General features: G+C 40.3%; 1 protein-coding gene across 1 annotated transcript in view; it reads right to left on the minus strand.

Moving 5' to 3' along the window:
- Positions 1-3,994: 3,994 nt before the first annotated feature.
- Positions 3,995-13,500, minus strand: part of ALPK1 (alpha kinase 1) — a 150,174-nt gene continuing 140,668 nt past the window's right edge. The window contains exons 12-15 of the mRNA XM_083174538.1: positions 9,198-9,351; positions 8,475-8,637; positions 6,990-7,176; positions 3,995-5,007 (exon numbers count right to left, since the gene is read on the minus strand). Coding sequence (XP_083030664.1) covers positions 4,736-5,007; positions 6,990-7,176; positions 8,475-8,637; positions 9,198-9,351 — 776 coding nt within the window. The 3' untranslated portion in view covers positions 3,995-4,735. The remainder of the gene's footprint in view (positions 5,008-6,989; positions 7,177-8,474; positions 8,638-9,197; positions 9,352-13,500) is intronic.

A 13,500-nucleotide genomic window follows, 5' to 3' on the forward strand; every position in this document is an offset into this window, starting at 1 on the left:
CAGCAAAAAAAAAAGAAGCCTACCGCTGAGTAACCAATCTGAATGTCTTTCATCAGATTGCTGAGAGGGCAAGACAACTGCTGAGTTGCTGGTCACCACATGGGTTATGAATGTTGCTGGACTCCACATGGGTTATAAATGAAGTAAAATGTATCAACAAACAAAGTTATTTAATACATTGTTACAATTATCTTTATTGATACAGGAAAAAACACAAAAATATTCCTACAGAGAGCGAAAAATTAAAGAAAGAGTTTGAGAAAGAAAGAGAATAAGGTACTTGTGTAGTTTCACGGCGCTAGCATGGCGCCGTGCATCTGAGTCCCCTTGGTGGGCTCGCTTCGCTCGCCCATACTGCGGGCTCGGTGGCTCGCTACGCTCGCCACGCTATTTAAAATCAACTCCATGCCAACATGGATAGTGGAGGTATGAACTATCCATGTTGGCATGGAGTTAAGTTACTTTTTTTAACATAGTTTGTGGCGAGCGTAGAACCCGGAAGTAGCACGGCGCCATGCTGGCGCCGTGAAACTACACAAGTACAGAGAATAAAAGAAAGAATAATTAAGAGAAGGAAAGATCGCGTCAGAGAGAGAGAGAGAGAGAGAGAGTTTATCATTATGCATGGACATTTTGTTCATCCTATTCCCTCATTAATTCATCATCAATTAAGCAGGTAAAAGGTCTGGAGTTGATACCAAGTGTTACATTTGCATTTGGAATTTGTTGCTGTCGACTCTCAATATGAGATCCAAAGAGCTGTCACTATCAGTGAGGCAAGCCATCATTAGGCTGAAAAATCTAAATAACTCCATCAGAGAGATACCAAAAACATTACGTGTGGCCAAATCAACTGACTGGAACATTCTTTAATAGAAAGAATGCACCAGAGAGCTCATCAACACCAAAAGACACGGAAGACCACAGAAAAAAAACTGTGGTGGAGTTCCCTGGTGAAGAAAAACCCCTTCACAACAGTTGGCCAGATCATGAACACTCTTCATGAGGTAGGTGTATATGTGTCAACAATCAAGATCAGACTTCATAAGACTGAATATAGAGGGTTCATCACAAGATGTAAATCATTGGTGTCTCAAAAACAGGAAGACCAGATTACAGTTTGCCAAACAACATCTAAAAAAGCCTTAACAGTTCTGGAACAACATCCTATGGACAGATGATACAAAGATCAACTTATAACAGAGTGATGGGGTTACCAAGAGTATGGAGAAGGAAAGGAACTGCTCATGATCCAAAACATACAGTACCACCTCATCAGTGAAGCATGGTGGTGGTAGTGTCATAGCTTGGGCATGTATGGCTGCCAATGGAACTGGTTCCCTTGTATTTATTGATAATGCAACTACTGACAAAAGCAGCAGGATGAATTCTGAAGTGTTTTCGGCAATGTTCTCTGCTCATATTCAGTCAAATGCTTCAGAACTCATTGGACGGTGCTTTACAGTGCAGATGGACAATCGCCACACTATCTAAAATCAACTCCATGCCGACGTGGATAGTGGGGGTATGAAAAGGTCGGAGGACGCGTACCGCCGGTGCTTGCCACGCTTCGGGTTGGCATTGATAGTTGGGGTGGCGTTGACAATGGGGGTGCATTTAACATTGTAAGCACTCATCAGGGTGCTTGTACAATTAAAAATCACATTGCATCGCATGCCATTTGCTGGCATGCAATGCTATGCAATATTTCATTGTACAAGAGCTCCTGTTAATTTAAGGGAATATCGCATCGCACACCACTAAGTACGGTATGCGATGGGCGCCGTGCTAGGAAACAAGTACCGTGGAATTTTATGAAATGGCCAAATCAATCACCTGACCTGACTCCGTTTCAGCATGCATTTCACTTGCTGAAGATAAAACTGAAAGGGAAATTCCCAAAGAACAAGTAGGAACTGAAGACATTTGCAGTAGAGGCCTGGCAGAGCATCACCAGCCAGGGATGAAACTCATACCCCTTTCACATCGCAGACACGTTTTAAAAACCGGTATTTTAAAACGGTAATTAAAACGGGTCAGAGCCTTAACAGTGACCCAGATTACCGTTTTAAATACCGGTTAAGTGTCATTCACATAGCACTTGAAACGTTTCATCCAGAACACGTTTCAAGGCAGTGTGTGACGATTGCCTGTCACTATTATACCGTTACTGCGCCGTGTCTCCGAAGTTACTTACTCCGTGGTCCCCGAGACTGAAGTGAGCTCCTCTGGGTTTGATTGTCGGAGAGCAGAGAGGACCTGCAGCCTCGTCTCCGGCTGTCGATGTTGTAGTGCAGCGTCCTGCAACCCGGTGCTCAGCTCAATGGTGGTAAGTGATGCACTTAGACAATGGTCCTTTGCCGGGAGCCCTGCTCTCTACAGAGCCGCCACTGCAGGTCCCGCACCGCTCACCTTGCTGCATTGAGGGTGGCAGTGTCGGCCGGGTCTTCCCTCTCACCTGCGATACCGATAGCAGCACCGGTCTGCGCCAGAGATCACACACACTGATGCGCCCCCCCCCGCCCCCCGGAGAATGTACTAGGCAGGAACCTGAGGGGCGGTCAGCTGTCACTACATAGCGAAAAACACAGTAGCCACACAGAAAAAACAGTAGCCTGCCGCCCTCCATTTGCCCGCATGCTACCCTCCATCCAGCCGTCCGCTGCCCTGCATCCATTTACCTGTCCGCCTGCTCGCCTTCATCCGCCCGCCTGCCTCGAGTCCATCCGACCTGAGTCCCGCCTGCCTCCATCCACCCGCGGCTTCCGGCCTCCATCCTCCCGTTACTGCTACCTTACCTCCGGCCGCCTCTGCTACCAGCGTGTCCCGAATCCACAGTCAGTAGGCGGCCGGGGCCGGAAGCAGTGTGACTGCCCACAGTGCCCAGGATCAGCCTGCCAGCACCCGGAGCGAATCCCCGCACCAGCTGCCCAGGATCAGCCTGCCAGCACCCGGAGCGAATCCCCGCACCAGCCGGCCAGCACCCGGAGCGAATCCCCGCACTTTAATGAGAGGTGAGGGGATGCCGGGCAAGAGCAGCCTTCTTTATATAAATATATATTATACATATATTTGTATGTCTCTGTACATGTATGTATATATATGCCACAAATTGTGCTTGTGCTTGTGTTGTTTGCCTGAAATACCGTTTCAGACAAACTGTACACATTCACATTGCACAAAAAACGGCAAGGAACCGTGTAGGACTCTGCTTTTTACACGGTTCGAAATGCCAGTTAACTTGAAACGGTAAATTGGCTGTGGTGCATTCACAGTGCAGGCTTAAACGTTTTAAAAAGGGAAAAAAACGGCAATATACCGTTTTAAAAGTGCGATGTGAAAGGGGTATCAGTGTCTGGTGTTGTCTACGTGTTCCAGACTTCAGGCTGTATTGACTGGAAAGGATTTGCAACAAAGTATTAAAACGTGTAAGTGTGCTTTAGGATTGTTTAGTTTGTCCCATTACTTTTGGTCCCTTAAAAAGTGGGAGGCATATATAGAAACCGTTGTAATTCCTACACCATTCACCTGATTTGGATATAAATACCCTCAAATTAAAGCTGAAAGTCTGCAGTTAAAGAAAATCTTGTTTGGGTCATTTCAAATCCATTGTGATGGTGTATACAGCCCAAAAAATGAGGATTATGTCGATGTCCCAATATTTATGGACCTGACTGTATTTTGCGGTTAGTCTGAATGATCGCTCTATATGATACTAGTAGCTGACCGTAAGCACCTGTATTGCTAGTTCATATTCTACAATGCATCCTCTTGTTATACTGTGTCATGATTATCAATCCAGATGTACAGTACCATGCAAATGTATGGGTAAGTATCCCTCCAAATAACATGAATTTAAGCCATAGGGATTGTATGTAGAGTATATTAGAGTACATAGAGTATGAAGAATATACTTTTTATTGAAAATGTAAAACAATAGTTAGATGATTTTTTTAATGTACACAGATACATTCATGAATCAGATTTTATTTAATATATTATTTTAATATTTCTGTGTCATAAAACCAAAGTTTAGGAGCTATGGTCATACAACATTATTAAGCTCTCCAAAGGCACATTAGTTTACTATGGCTATATCTGCAGTACATCTTATAGTTAGTGTCCATGAATATTCTCCAGACTAGATTTATTTAGTTGACCCTGTTATACCAAAATAACTACTCTATTTATAGAAAAATAATCTAATAATATAAATAGTATATAAATAGTATATACTGTAGCACCACACCTTTCAGAGATTAAATAAATCAGAAAGAATAGAAAACAAATGAAAAAGTCAGCATTCACTGACTTATATTTAGTGTCCATGAAAATTCTCCAGACTAGATTTATTTTGGCCCATTACTTATGAACCCTACAAAAAAGTGTCCCTGAAAAAAATAGTTTATGTTAACCACATTATACCAAAATAACTACTCTAAATATTCATAGAAAAATAATCTAATAATATAAATAGTATATAATGTAGCACCACACCTTTCAGGGATTAAATAAATCAGAAAGAATAGAAAACAAATGAAAAAAGTCAGCAGTCACTGACTGGCCTCCATGATATTAACATGTTGGACACCCCTTCCTCTATAAACTTATAGTTTTTTTTTTTTTAATCCAAATAATAAATAAATTATTATTAGTGGTAAAACATATAAAAATATGTTTAATTTATCAGGAGACGTGCTGAACTGGTCTACAATGGAGTTGCTGTAGTGTTTCATTATCTTGAACTTTTGGAATTCTTGAAATGTTGTCGACGGGCTTTACTCCGTCCTGCTTTACTAGACTTTTCCAATGCTTTCATGTTAGGCCTGGTAAGAGAAAGACTATGACAAATTTCATTGCATTCTTTATGTTGAACACTGAAGAACATGAATATTCCATCACTTCCAAAATTTAGACAGGTGGCTCCTGGTGTATCTTTAACGGAATGGATCTGTGGGTCAGTGAGGTAAATGAGTGCTTCTCCTTTGTCACTTCCTGTTACCCAACCTGGAAAAATATACATAAAGTTGTTTTATTTGGACATATTACACTTGGATTGTTCTTTGGCACAGCACGTTGTCAGTTATCTACTGAAGGGCACAATTGGTGAGGCTGTAATTCAAATGCTGTTTTGTGAAATCAAACAGGGTTTAATATGATTTACTGTCAATTATTTGGCCGACACTGTTATATTGACAGGGTGTAAATACCGATGGTCAATATCCCGACAGTTACATAATACAGACGATTGAAATGCTGACACTCAATATACTGTCATGATCATAATGCAGAACAGGTTAAAATGCCAACATAGGTGAAATACCAAATGTCGCTTCTTCAAGTGTGGAAAATATACTCAATATCTCCTAACTGGGGCAGTAAGAGCTATGTACCCACATGCGAAAAGAAGAATCTCTCTTGAGGGACATTATTAAAGAGGTATGTATCTAGACCCTTTCAACTACAATCATGTGGAACTGCTGTTTTCGCATGATTTTAAGTATCTTGGCTATGTCACAATAGCCTAATACAGGAGATATAACAGAAATCTCATGCAAAAAGCTAATTAGCATGGAAACAGTGGTCTTTATTATTATCAGTATGAACTTCTGCTTTGCCAATATGTACCAAGCTCCAGAAAGCTTACTTTTGCCTTGCAGGTTAATGCCATATTTATATGGTGTTAACCACTTATAAAAAAACATTCTTACAGTAGGATCTTGCAATCCCTGTACCGTAACTTTTACTGTCCTACAAAGCATATGGGAAAAGAACACTGTGCACATGCTATTTTCATGCCTGCCCCTTATATCTTTTCCAGAGACCAGGAAGGCACATACTTTCCTAATATATGACGTTTTGGTTCCCTCAATGAGTAGAACATTAGTTGTCCTTTAACAACATTTTCCTTTAGCTCAGTCTCAAAAGATTCCACCCATAGCCAGATTAAGTTGGGGTGCAGCGGATACTGTACCCCAGGCCCCACTCTTATAGGGCACCACTGGTCAGAGTGACATCACTAGCTCTACTGATTCCTGTGTCAGTGTGTAAAAGGAACACAGGATGCTGCTATTCTTGCATGTGACATGATAGATGATACAGTAGTTTTTATTTTTCTATGTGTATTTTAAGGTTTTTTTAAGTAGTATTTGTTCAAATACAAGAACATTTTATAAAAATAGCTGTCTCTCAATTAGGTAGAGCTACAGTGTAAACAGTACCCAGACAATATTAATCTGACTAATATACTGTAGTAGTTTAATATGTATATACTGTACTCAATCCATACCTATCCACCTTGACCCATCCCAGGAGGGACAAAATCCTCTGTACTTGGACTTCCCTCTTAGTTTATGATTGCAATCACCTGTGTTGAAATGACTTTATTATAAATTAAATAGTTCAGCAAAGTTCACCCCAATCATATATTACGAAGGAAGTCCAGATAGGGAGCATTTTGTCTTTCCGGGAATGGGTCATGTTGGGAGGTATGCCCAATTTAATATACTCGCGCCCACCCATTTACCTCTCTAAAGTCCCCCCCCCCCCCCCAATCATAATCTGGTCCTGATTCTACCTATTAGGTCATCATAGGGTAGTGGTAATGATTGTCTCTGGCTGCCAGAGGTAAGAATAATAAATTAGATTCATTTATGATAATAAACCCAACTATTGCCATTTTGAGCAGTTGGAATCTTTAGAACCGCAAAAGTATCTATGTAAGAGTAGCCTTGCTAATTAGGGCACAGTGGGATTTGACTCTACAATAAGTAGACTATTATTTAATTTAAAGTAGGAACATAAATATCTAATTTGTAAGTGAAAATTGCATGCAAATACACCAGCATCCTAGGATATGTGCAGTCCCAATTGTATAGTATCACATGCATAATTATAGATGTAAGAAATACAACATTAATAACTAGGAGAAATTTTTAGTTAAATATGAAGTTGAAGTTTGATAAATACAAACACATTTTTCATCTTACCCTGTAAATCCACAACGATATCAGAGAAATTAGAAAATTCGTACGCAAAATGTCCAAAAGCCAGACCGTACTTCGTAGCTTCATACTGCATTCTAACGGTTTTGGTGTTATTGGTAAGTTTCACAAATTCTCCAAGAATATAAGGCTCCACACTGACACATCCCTTAATGCTGCCGCCCTCTGTAATCTGAAGCAGCCCAATAAGTGACAATAAGAACACGTCAGCTACATGTTACTACTGGTATGGTTAAATTGCTGTAAAATATTGAAAAGTATTTATGGAAGGCATTGCGAGCAGTGTATTGCAGATACACATTTCCAAAATGATGTCTATGCTGTTACATACCTTGCATATGCCTAATTTAACCATAGACTGACTGTAGAAGTATATGCAAAACAAACTTTGTTTTCACATGATTAAGATAGATTGCGAGAAGCTGGTAAGGAGTGTGGAGAAGGTTGGATCATGAGTGGTTTCTGAGAGAAACAGCCCAAGTGCTGGTAAAGGTGGGGATGACAGAGCACTAGATTATAAATTATGCAAAGGCTGGTTATGCGGATGGCAAGAGGGGAGAGGGCCTTGCTTGTGATAGATTAAATTCTAAAGGGAAGGGGTACACATACAGGGGTGATGCAGGCGGGATAGACACTGAGAAAGCAAGAAAGGGTTAGGATGCGAGATGGCTGTCTTTAATGAAGAAGTACTTGTGAGCCCATTTTGAAGTTTTCAAGAGTGGTGGAGAGTCTGATAGAAAAAGGCCGAAAATTCCAGAGATAGGTAGCAGCCATACAAAATCATGGGAGTGGGGGATGTAATCAGTAGGCAGTAGAGGCAGCATGCATTTGTGGAGCAAAGAGGGCAAGCACGAGTGTAAAGGGAGATAAAGTCAGAGATGTAAATGGGTGAGGGCTTTGTAAATGAGAGTGGGAAGCTTCAATTGGATTCTGAAGGGAAAGGAAAGCCAGTGGAGGGCTTTTACGAGAAGGTAAGTGGTCATAGTACGTTTGTAGAGAAAGATACAGGTAGCAGCATTGAGGCTACACTGGAGTGGAGAGAGGCAGTGGTCAGAGAGGTCATATAGGACAAGATTACAGTAGTCTAATTTGGAGATGACCAGTAAGTGGATGAGGGTATTAGTAGCATCCAGGGTGAGAAAGGACCGGATCTTGGGAGTGTTTTTGAAATGAAAAAGGCAGTACTGTGAGAGGTACAAAATGTGTGGTTTGAAGTAGAGGGACAAGTCAAGGATAACTCCAAGACAGCGGAGTTGTGCCAACAATAGATAATGAAATTGTGGGATGTAAGGTTATATACATACAACAAAGTTTAATAGCAGAAATGCCACAAGCTAAAATAAATTGTTGAACTTTTGTGTCATTTGTTATTATATACACTTCTTTTTGTGTATTTTCATGCTCTTTATTAAACTATAAATATTTTCAGCAAGGGTGAGTTATATCCCTAGCTTACTGTGATGCTCTTACCAAAAGAACAGAAGAAGGGAGATAAAAGATCTGAGTGGGAATGTTCAACTCATATAGTCTTTTGTTGAATTCTGTCACATAATACTGAGCAGTCATTTGGCGTTCGACATCGATGAAATGATACAGCAGCTCCTTTTGCTTTTTGTATGCTTTCCCAACATACCTACAGTACAACAAGAGCACACAATGGTCAGACACACCAATAAATTCATTCTAGTGTCATGTTTCTCAAAGTAATTCATTATTACATTCCACATAATTAAAATAGCATTGTTGTAATACTGTATTTGGCACTATATTGATCCCAATGAGTGGGCAGTATTAAAACAAAGGCCTTTATTCAGATCTGATCGCAGTACAAATTTGTTTGGAAAATAGGCAAAACCATGTGCACTGCATTTGGGGCAGATGTAACATGTATAGAGAGAGTTATATTTGTGTGAGTTATTTTGTTTCTGTGCAGGGTAAATACTGGCTGCATTATTTTTACAATGCAATTTAGATTTCAGTTTCAACACACCCCACCCAAATTTAACTCTCTTTGCAAATGTTACATCTGCCCCACCTGCAATGCACATGGTTTTGCCCATTTTCCAAACACATATGTACTGCAATCAGATCTGAATAAGGGCCATAGTTTGAGTAGTGGTGGATATGATCATGGGATACAGATCCTCACATAGTATGCAAATGTTGTATTGTCAAATGAGAAGGACAAAATACCTTCCCAGAGTCTCATCCTGGTGCAGAAAGTAGATCCAGAAAGCTTTCCTCTGCTTTCCCTCATTTTTAACATCCACATCATCCCCAAAGTAAACGATTGTTTCCTGGGCAGTCCACAGCTCAGATTTTTTGAAAAATTTCAGAAGCAGGGCACCTACATATGATACAGGGATATAACTATTCAGATGCAGTATCTATTGTCAATCATAACATTTAATAAGATACACATCATTTATTTTTCACTCATCTATTATTTGCATCTACTAAATAGTTACATTCTCCTTTTCTATGGCAATAAAGTGGCTGCTGAAGGTAGATTTGCACATCCTATGAACAGAACACATTTATTTCAAATGGAACAAAAATGATTACCTCTTCTAGGCTGGTTTCCTCTGGATCTGTAACATATACAGCATACCAACCCATGAGCAGGACTAGTGCTCTCTTATAGCTTACTCATACTTGCCTACTCTCCAGGAGAATTTCCAGGAGACACCCAAATTCTTTGGGAATTTTTAGGGGTCTATTAAGAAGGGCCTCTGGGAAAATGGTATGGCTGGGCATGGTTTGCACACCTTGCATATATTATAGTTATGCCACTGGGTTGGGTGGTGGCATCATGACACGATTCATTATAAGCTTACATGGCATTGCATCTGTTATAGATGTAAATGCCAGAAATGTGACCAACCCGCATGGCAGGGAAATAATTAACTGGTTCACAGCTCCACGCCCTACCCTGCCCACCTGGATGTTCCTCTACAGATCTCCAGCATTCCAGCATTTTAAAGTTGGCAAGTATGAGAATACTTAGAGACTGGAGTTGTGCAGTGTCTCAGGCAGCTTTCTCTAGATCACACATCTCTCCTTTTGTGCAGATTAGTGCATGTGTGCCCTGGATAAGATACTAAATCACATGGAACACCTGTCTTATTTTGTTTTATTGCTACTTACATACATAGTTTGCAAACCACAATGGACTTTATGGTTTGTTTTATTGCTACTTACATACATAGTTTGCAAACCACAATGGACTTTATTGAAAGTTGGCTGTAAAAATTTAGCAAAAACTGAAAATGAGGCATTAAGTATTTCATTATTTTGTAATTTGGGCTTTACTGAAAACAAAATGCTGGCATTAAAAGAAGAAGTTGAAGCCACCCTGATGTAAATACATCAGTTTGATAGAAGTATCTAAAGTAATAAACATGAAAAAGTGGGTGGTATTTATATTATTATTTTTTTCCATATCATTCCTAGGCTTTGCATAATATCCCTTTTATTTGGGACACCTATAATGGACAAAGATTCTGTTGCTCACTAAATTCAAACCTGCATTTCACCTGTTAAATCCTAATTGTCCCATATTAAAGGGATATTATGGCAAGCCTAAAGGTGCCCACACACTAGAAAGATCTGCAAAAGATTTCAGGCAAACACCCATTTTCACCAAAGATTTATCTTAAGATCTGATGTGCGTTCCTATTGATCTTTTGCTAAATCTTCTGATATTTCATGCAGCAAGTAAGATCACAAGATTTAGCAAAAGATCTGCGGGAACGTGCATCTGATTGAGATCTCCCGATTTTCGGCAAAAATCTGGTCAGCCAATAGGTCGAAAATGTAACCATGCTACATGTTTAAAGTACTGAGCAAACATGGGTGGGGTCCTGGGGTGCACACCAATTGACAGGGAGACCTTTCAGTAGTACTGCATACAAAGTAAAGGTTGCAGGTGCACTCCCAATTTATTAATAATAAAATAAATAAAAATTATGGGGGATGCATTTCCGGGTTGTGGGCCCCCCTGGACTGCTATGGCTGTGTGGCCTCAGGAGTAACACAGATTAACACTTATTTTCATATTCACTTTCATCCCTATTGTGTGTTTTGTTTCAATGTAACTCATTTCCCACCATCACCTCTCACTACTTTACCTCTCACTACTTTATCTCTCATTTAGTTACCTCTCACTTACTTACCCTGCTATTTTTTAGCAGCCTCTCTCACTAACCTATCTTTACTTTTTTACTATATATTTTCTTCACTCTTGTGTTGCCCTGGGGTCACTCAGCTGCTTCGTGTTGAGGTGCCCTGTGCCCTAGATTTGTACCCCCCCCCAAAATATTAGGGACTTGCCCGACTAATGAGGTCACTTGGACGCAGTGGGCAAGCCGTTACTTAGGGCCATAACTATGCAAAGAACCTCGCTAAAAATGCAAAATTTTATTGCAATGTTTATTCTTAATAAATTGGGAGTATGAATTGTGCACCTGCAACCTTGACTTTGTATGCAGTACTGAGCAAACATAAAAACATGTTAATGTACATAATAGCATAACCTACTTTTTTGGTTTTGTCAGCTTGGCCAAATCACCTGTTAGGCAACCTAAGTTCCTGTCTAGGGCTTTACCAGAAGACAAGGGTTCGATCCCATTACACCCGAAGGGTGCAAGTTCCTGTTTGGGTGCCGTTTTAACGCTGAAAATGGCACCCAAATTAAGCCTAACTCGCACCCTTTGCAGGGCCGAATTAGCTGAAAATATGGCCTGCCATAAAGTGCGCCCGGTGTCGTGATGAGTCGATGAGATCGACCCCATGGTCATCAATCAGGTAGTCTGCATTATTCTGATTTATTGGGGTTGACCATGCACAAAAGGAGATACGCTGGCCCTTCTGAAGCTACACAATATTCATTTATGTGAAATTAAGCTATGGCCCTTATGATACGCTAATTATCTTGAATTCATGAGCAATGTTTAATATCTCTGACTCTCATAACAATAGAAGCAGAAGACTTTCTACAAGTAGTGTTTGCCAACATGCAGCATTTCTGAATCTGTAACCTTAGTTCTATGTATGGCTACTAAGGCACTGGTCCTGTCTGGACAACAGAAGATAATCATTAATGTATTACTACCCAGGGGTTTTGAGTGTGAAATTTGTCTTTTCAGTATTTCTCTGGACAATACTGAAAGCAGCTGTTACTTATTAAAACATATGTAGAAGATAAATGGGCTAGTTTTTTTTTTGTTTACCAGATTTGTTACAGTTCTAAGGACAAGAGCTTCACAACATTAACTTGACAAAAGTTGTAATCTACAATTCATCAAATTCCCAAATAACTGCTGGTTATGCATGAAATCTGCAAAATAATTTATTATGTAACAAAGAGAAACCAATATTCAACTGTCTTCTGCAGTACCTTGTTAAGGGCAGGTTTTGGTTTTTAGCAAAGCTCTATAGCAGTGTTTTTCAACCACTGTGCCGTGGCACACTAGTGTGCCATGAGCTGTTATCAAGTGTGCCCCCAGATCTAGAGATGCCCAAACCAGTTTACAGCCACCACCAGTTCAACTGTTATTTACTGGTCTCTTCTTTTCATGTAAAGGGCCAATGTATTTTATTTTTGTTACTTGTGGGGACCAGTGTTATTGTTTTTTTTACATGTCAGCCAATATTTTTATTTTTTCCTGTGGGAGCCTTTGTGTTTTTCCCTGTGGGATCTCATGATGTGCCTTGGCAATTTTAAAATCTTATTTAGTGTGCCGCAAGGTAAAAAGGTTGAAAATCACTGCTCTATAGTAATAGCAAATGTTTAGTGTATTAAGATATTGAAGCAATAATATTCAGAGCACACAGTTCTGAAAAGTGAGTGCTTACACATGGTATTTGGGGCAGTATGGATGGTGTAATGGTTAGCATTACCGCCTCACAGCACTGAGGTCATGGGTTAGATTCCCACCATGGCTCTAAGTGTGTGGAGTTTGTATATTCTCCCCTTACTTGCGTGAGCTTCCTCCGGGTACTCAGGTTTCCTCCCACAATCCAAAAATATACTGGTAGGTTATTTGGCTCCCAACAAAATTAACCCTAGGATGTCTGTGTGTGCGTGTACATGTGATAGGGAACATAGATTGTAAGCTCCACTGGGGCAGGGACTGATGTGAATGTTGAAATATTCTCTGTAAAGCTCTGATGAATATGTGTGCGTTATATAAGAAATTGTTAATAAAGAAATAAATGGCATCCAGACGCCGGGTTGATGGGGTTTAGGTCGACCACCATTAGTTGACCCAGCTGAGTTAGATGCGTAAAGATAGTCGGTGACTGCTAGAACGGCAGTAATGCTAGTTAGACACCGACGGCTGATCGGTGGGACCATGGTCGACGGACACATGGTCGTCTGGGCTTTTTCAGGATTATTTGGTGCATGTCCACTTTGATCATTCTTTACTATAGAAGTGGACATAGAATTAGCATAGAATAGTGTAGCAAGCCATGCGAGGGGACACTGTGCACA

The sequence above is a fragment of the Crinia signifera genome, chromosome 1, assembly GCF_055691185.1.
Source record: "Crinia signifera chromosome 1, ASM5569118v1, whole genome shotgun sequence".
NCBI lineage: Eukaryota > Metazoa > Chordata > Amphibia > Anura > Myobatrachidae > Crinia > Crinia signifera.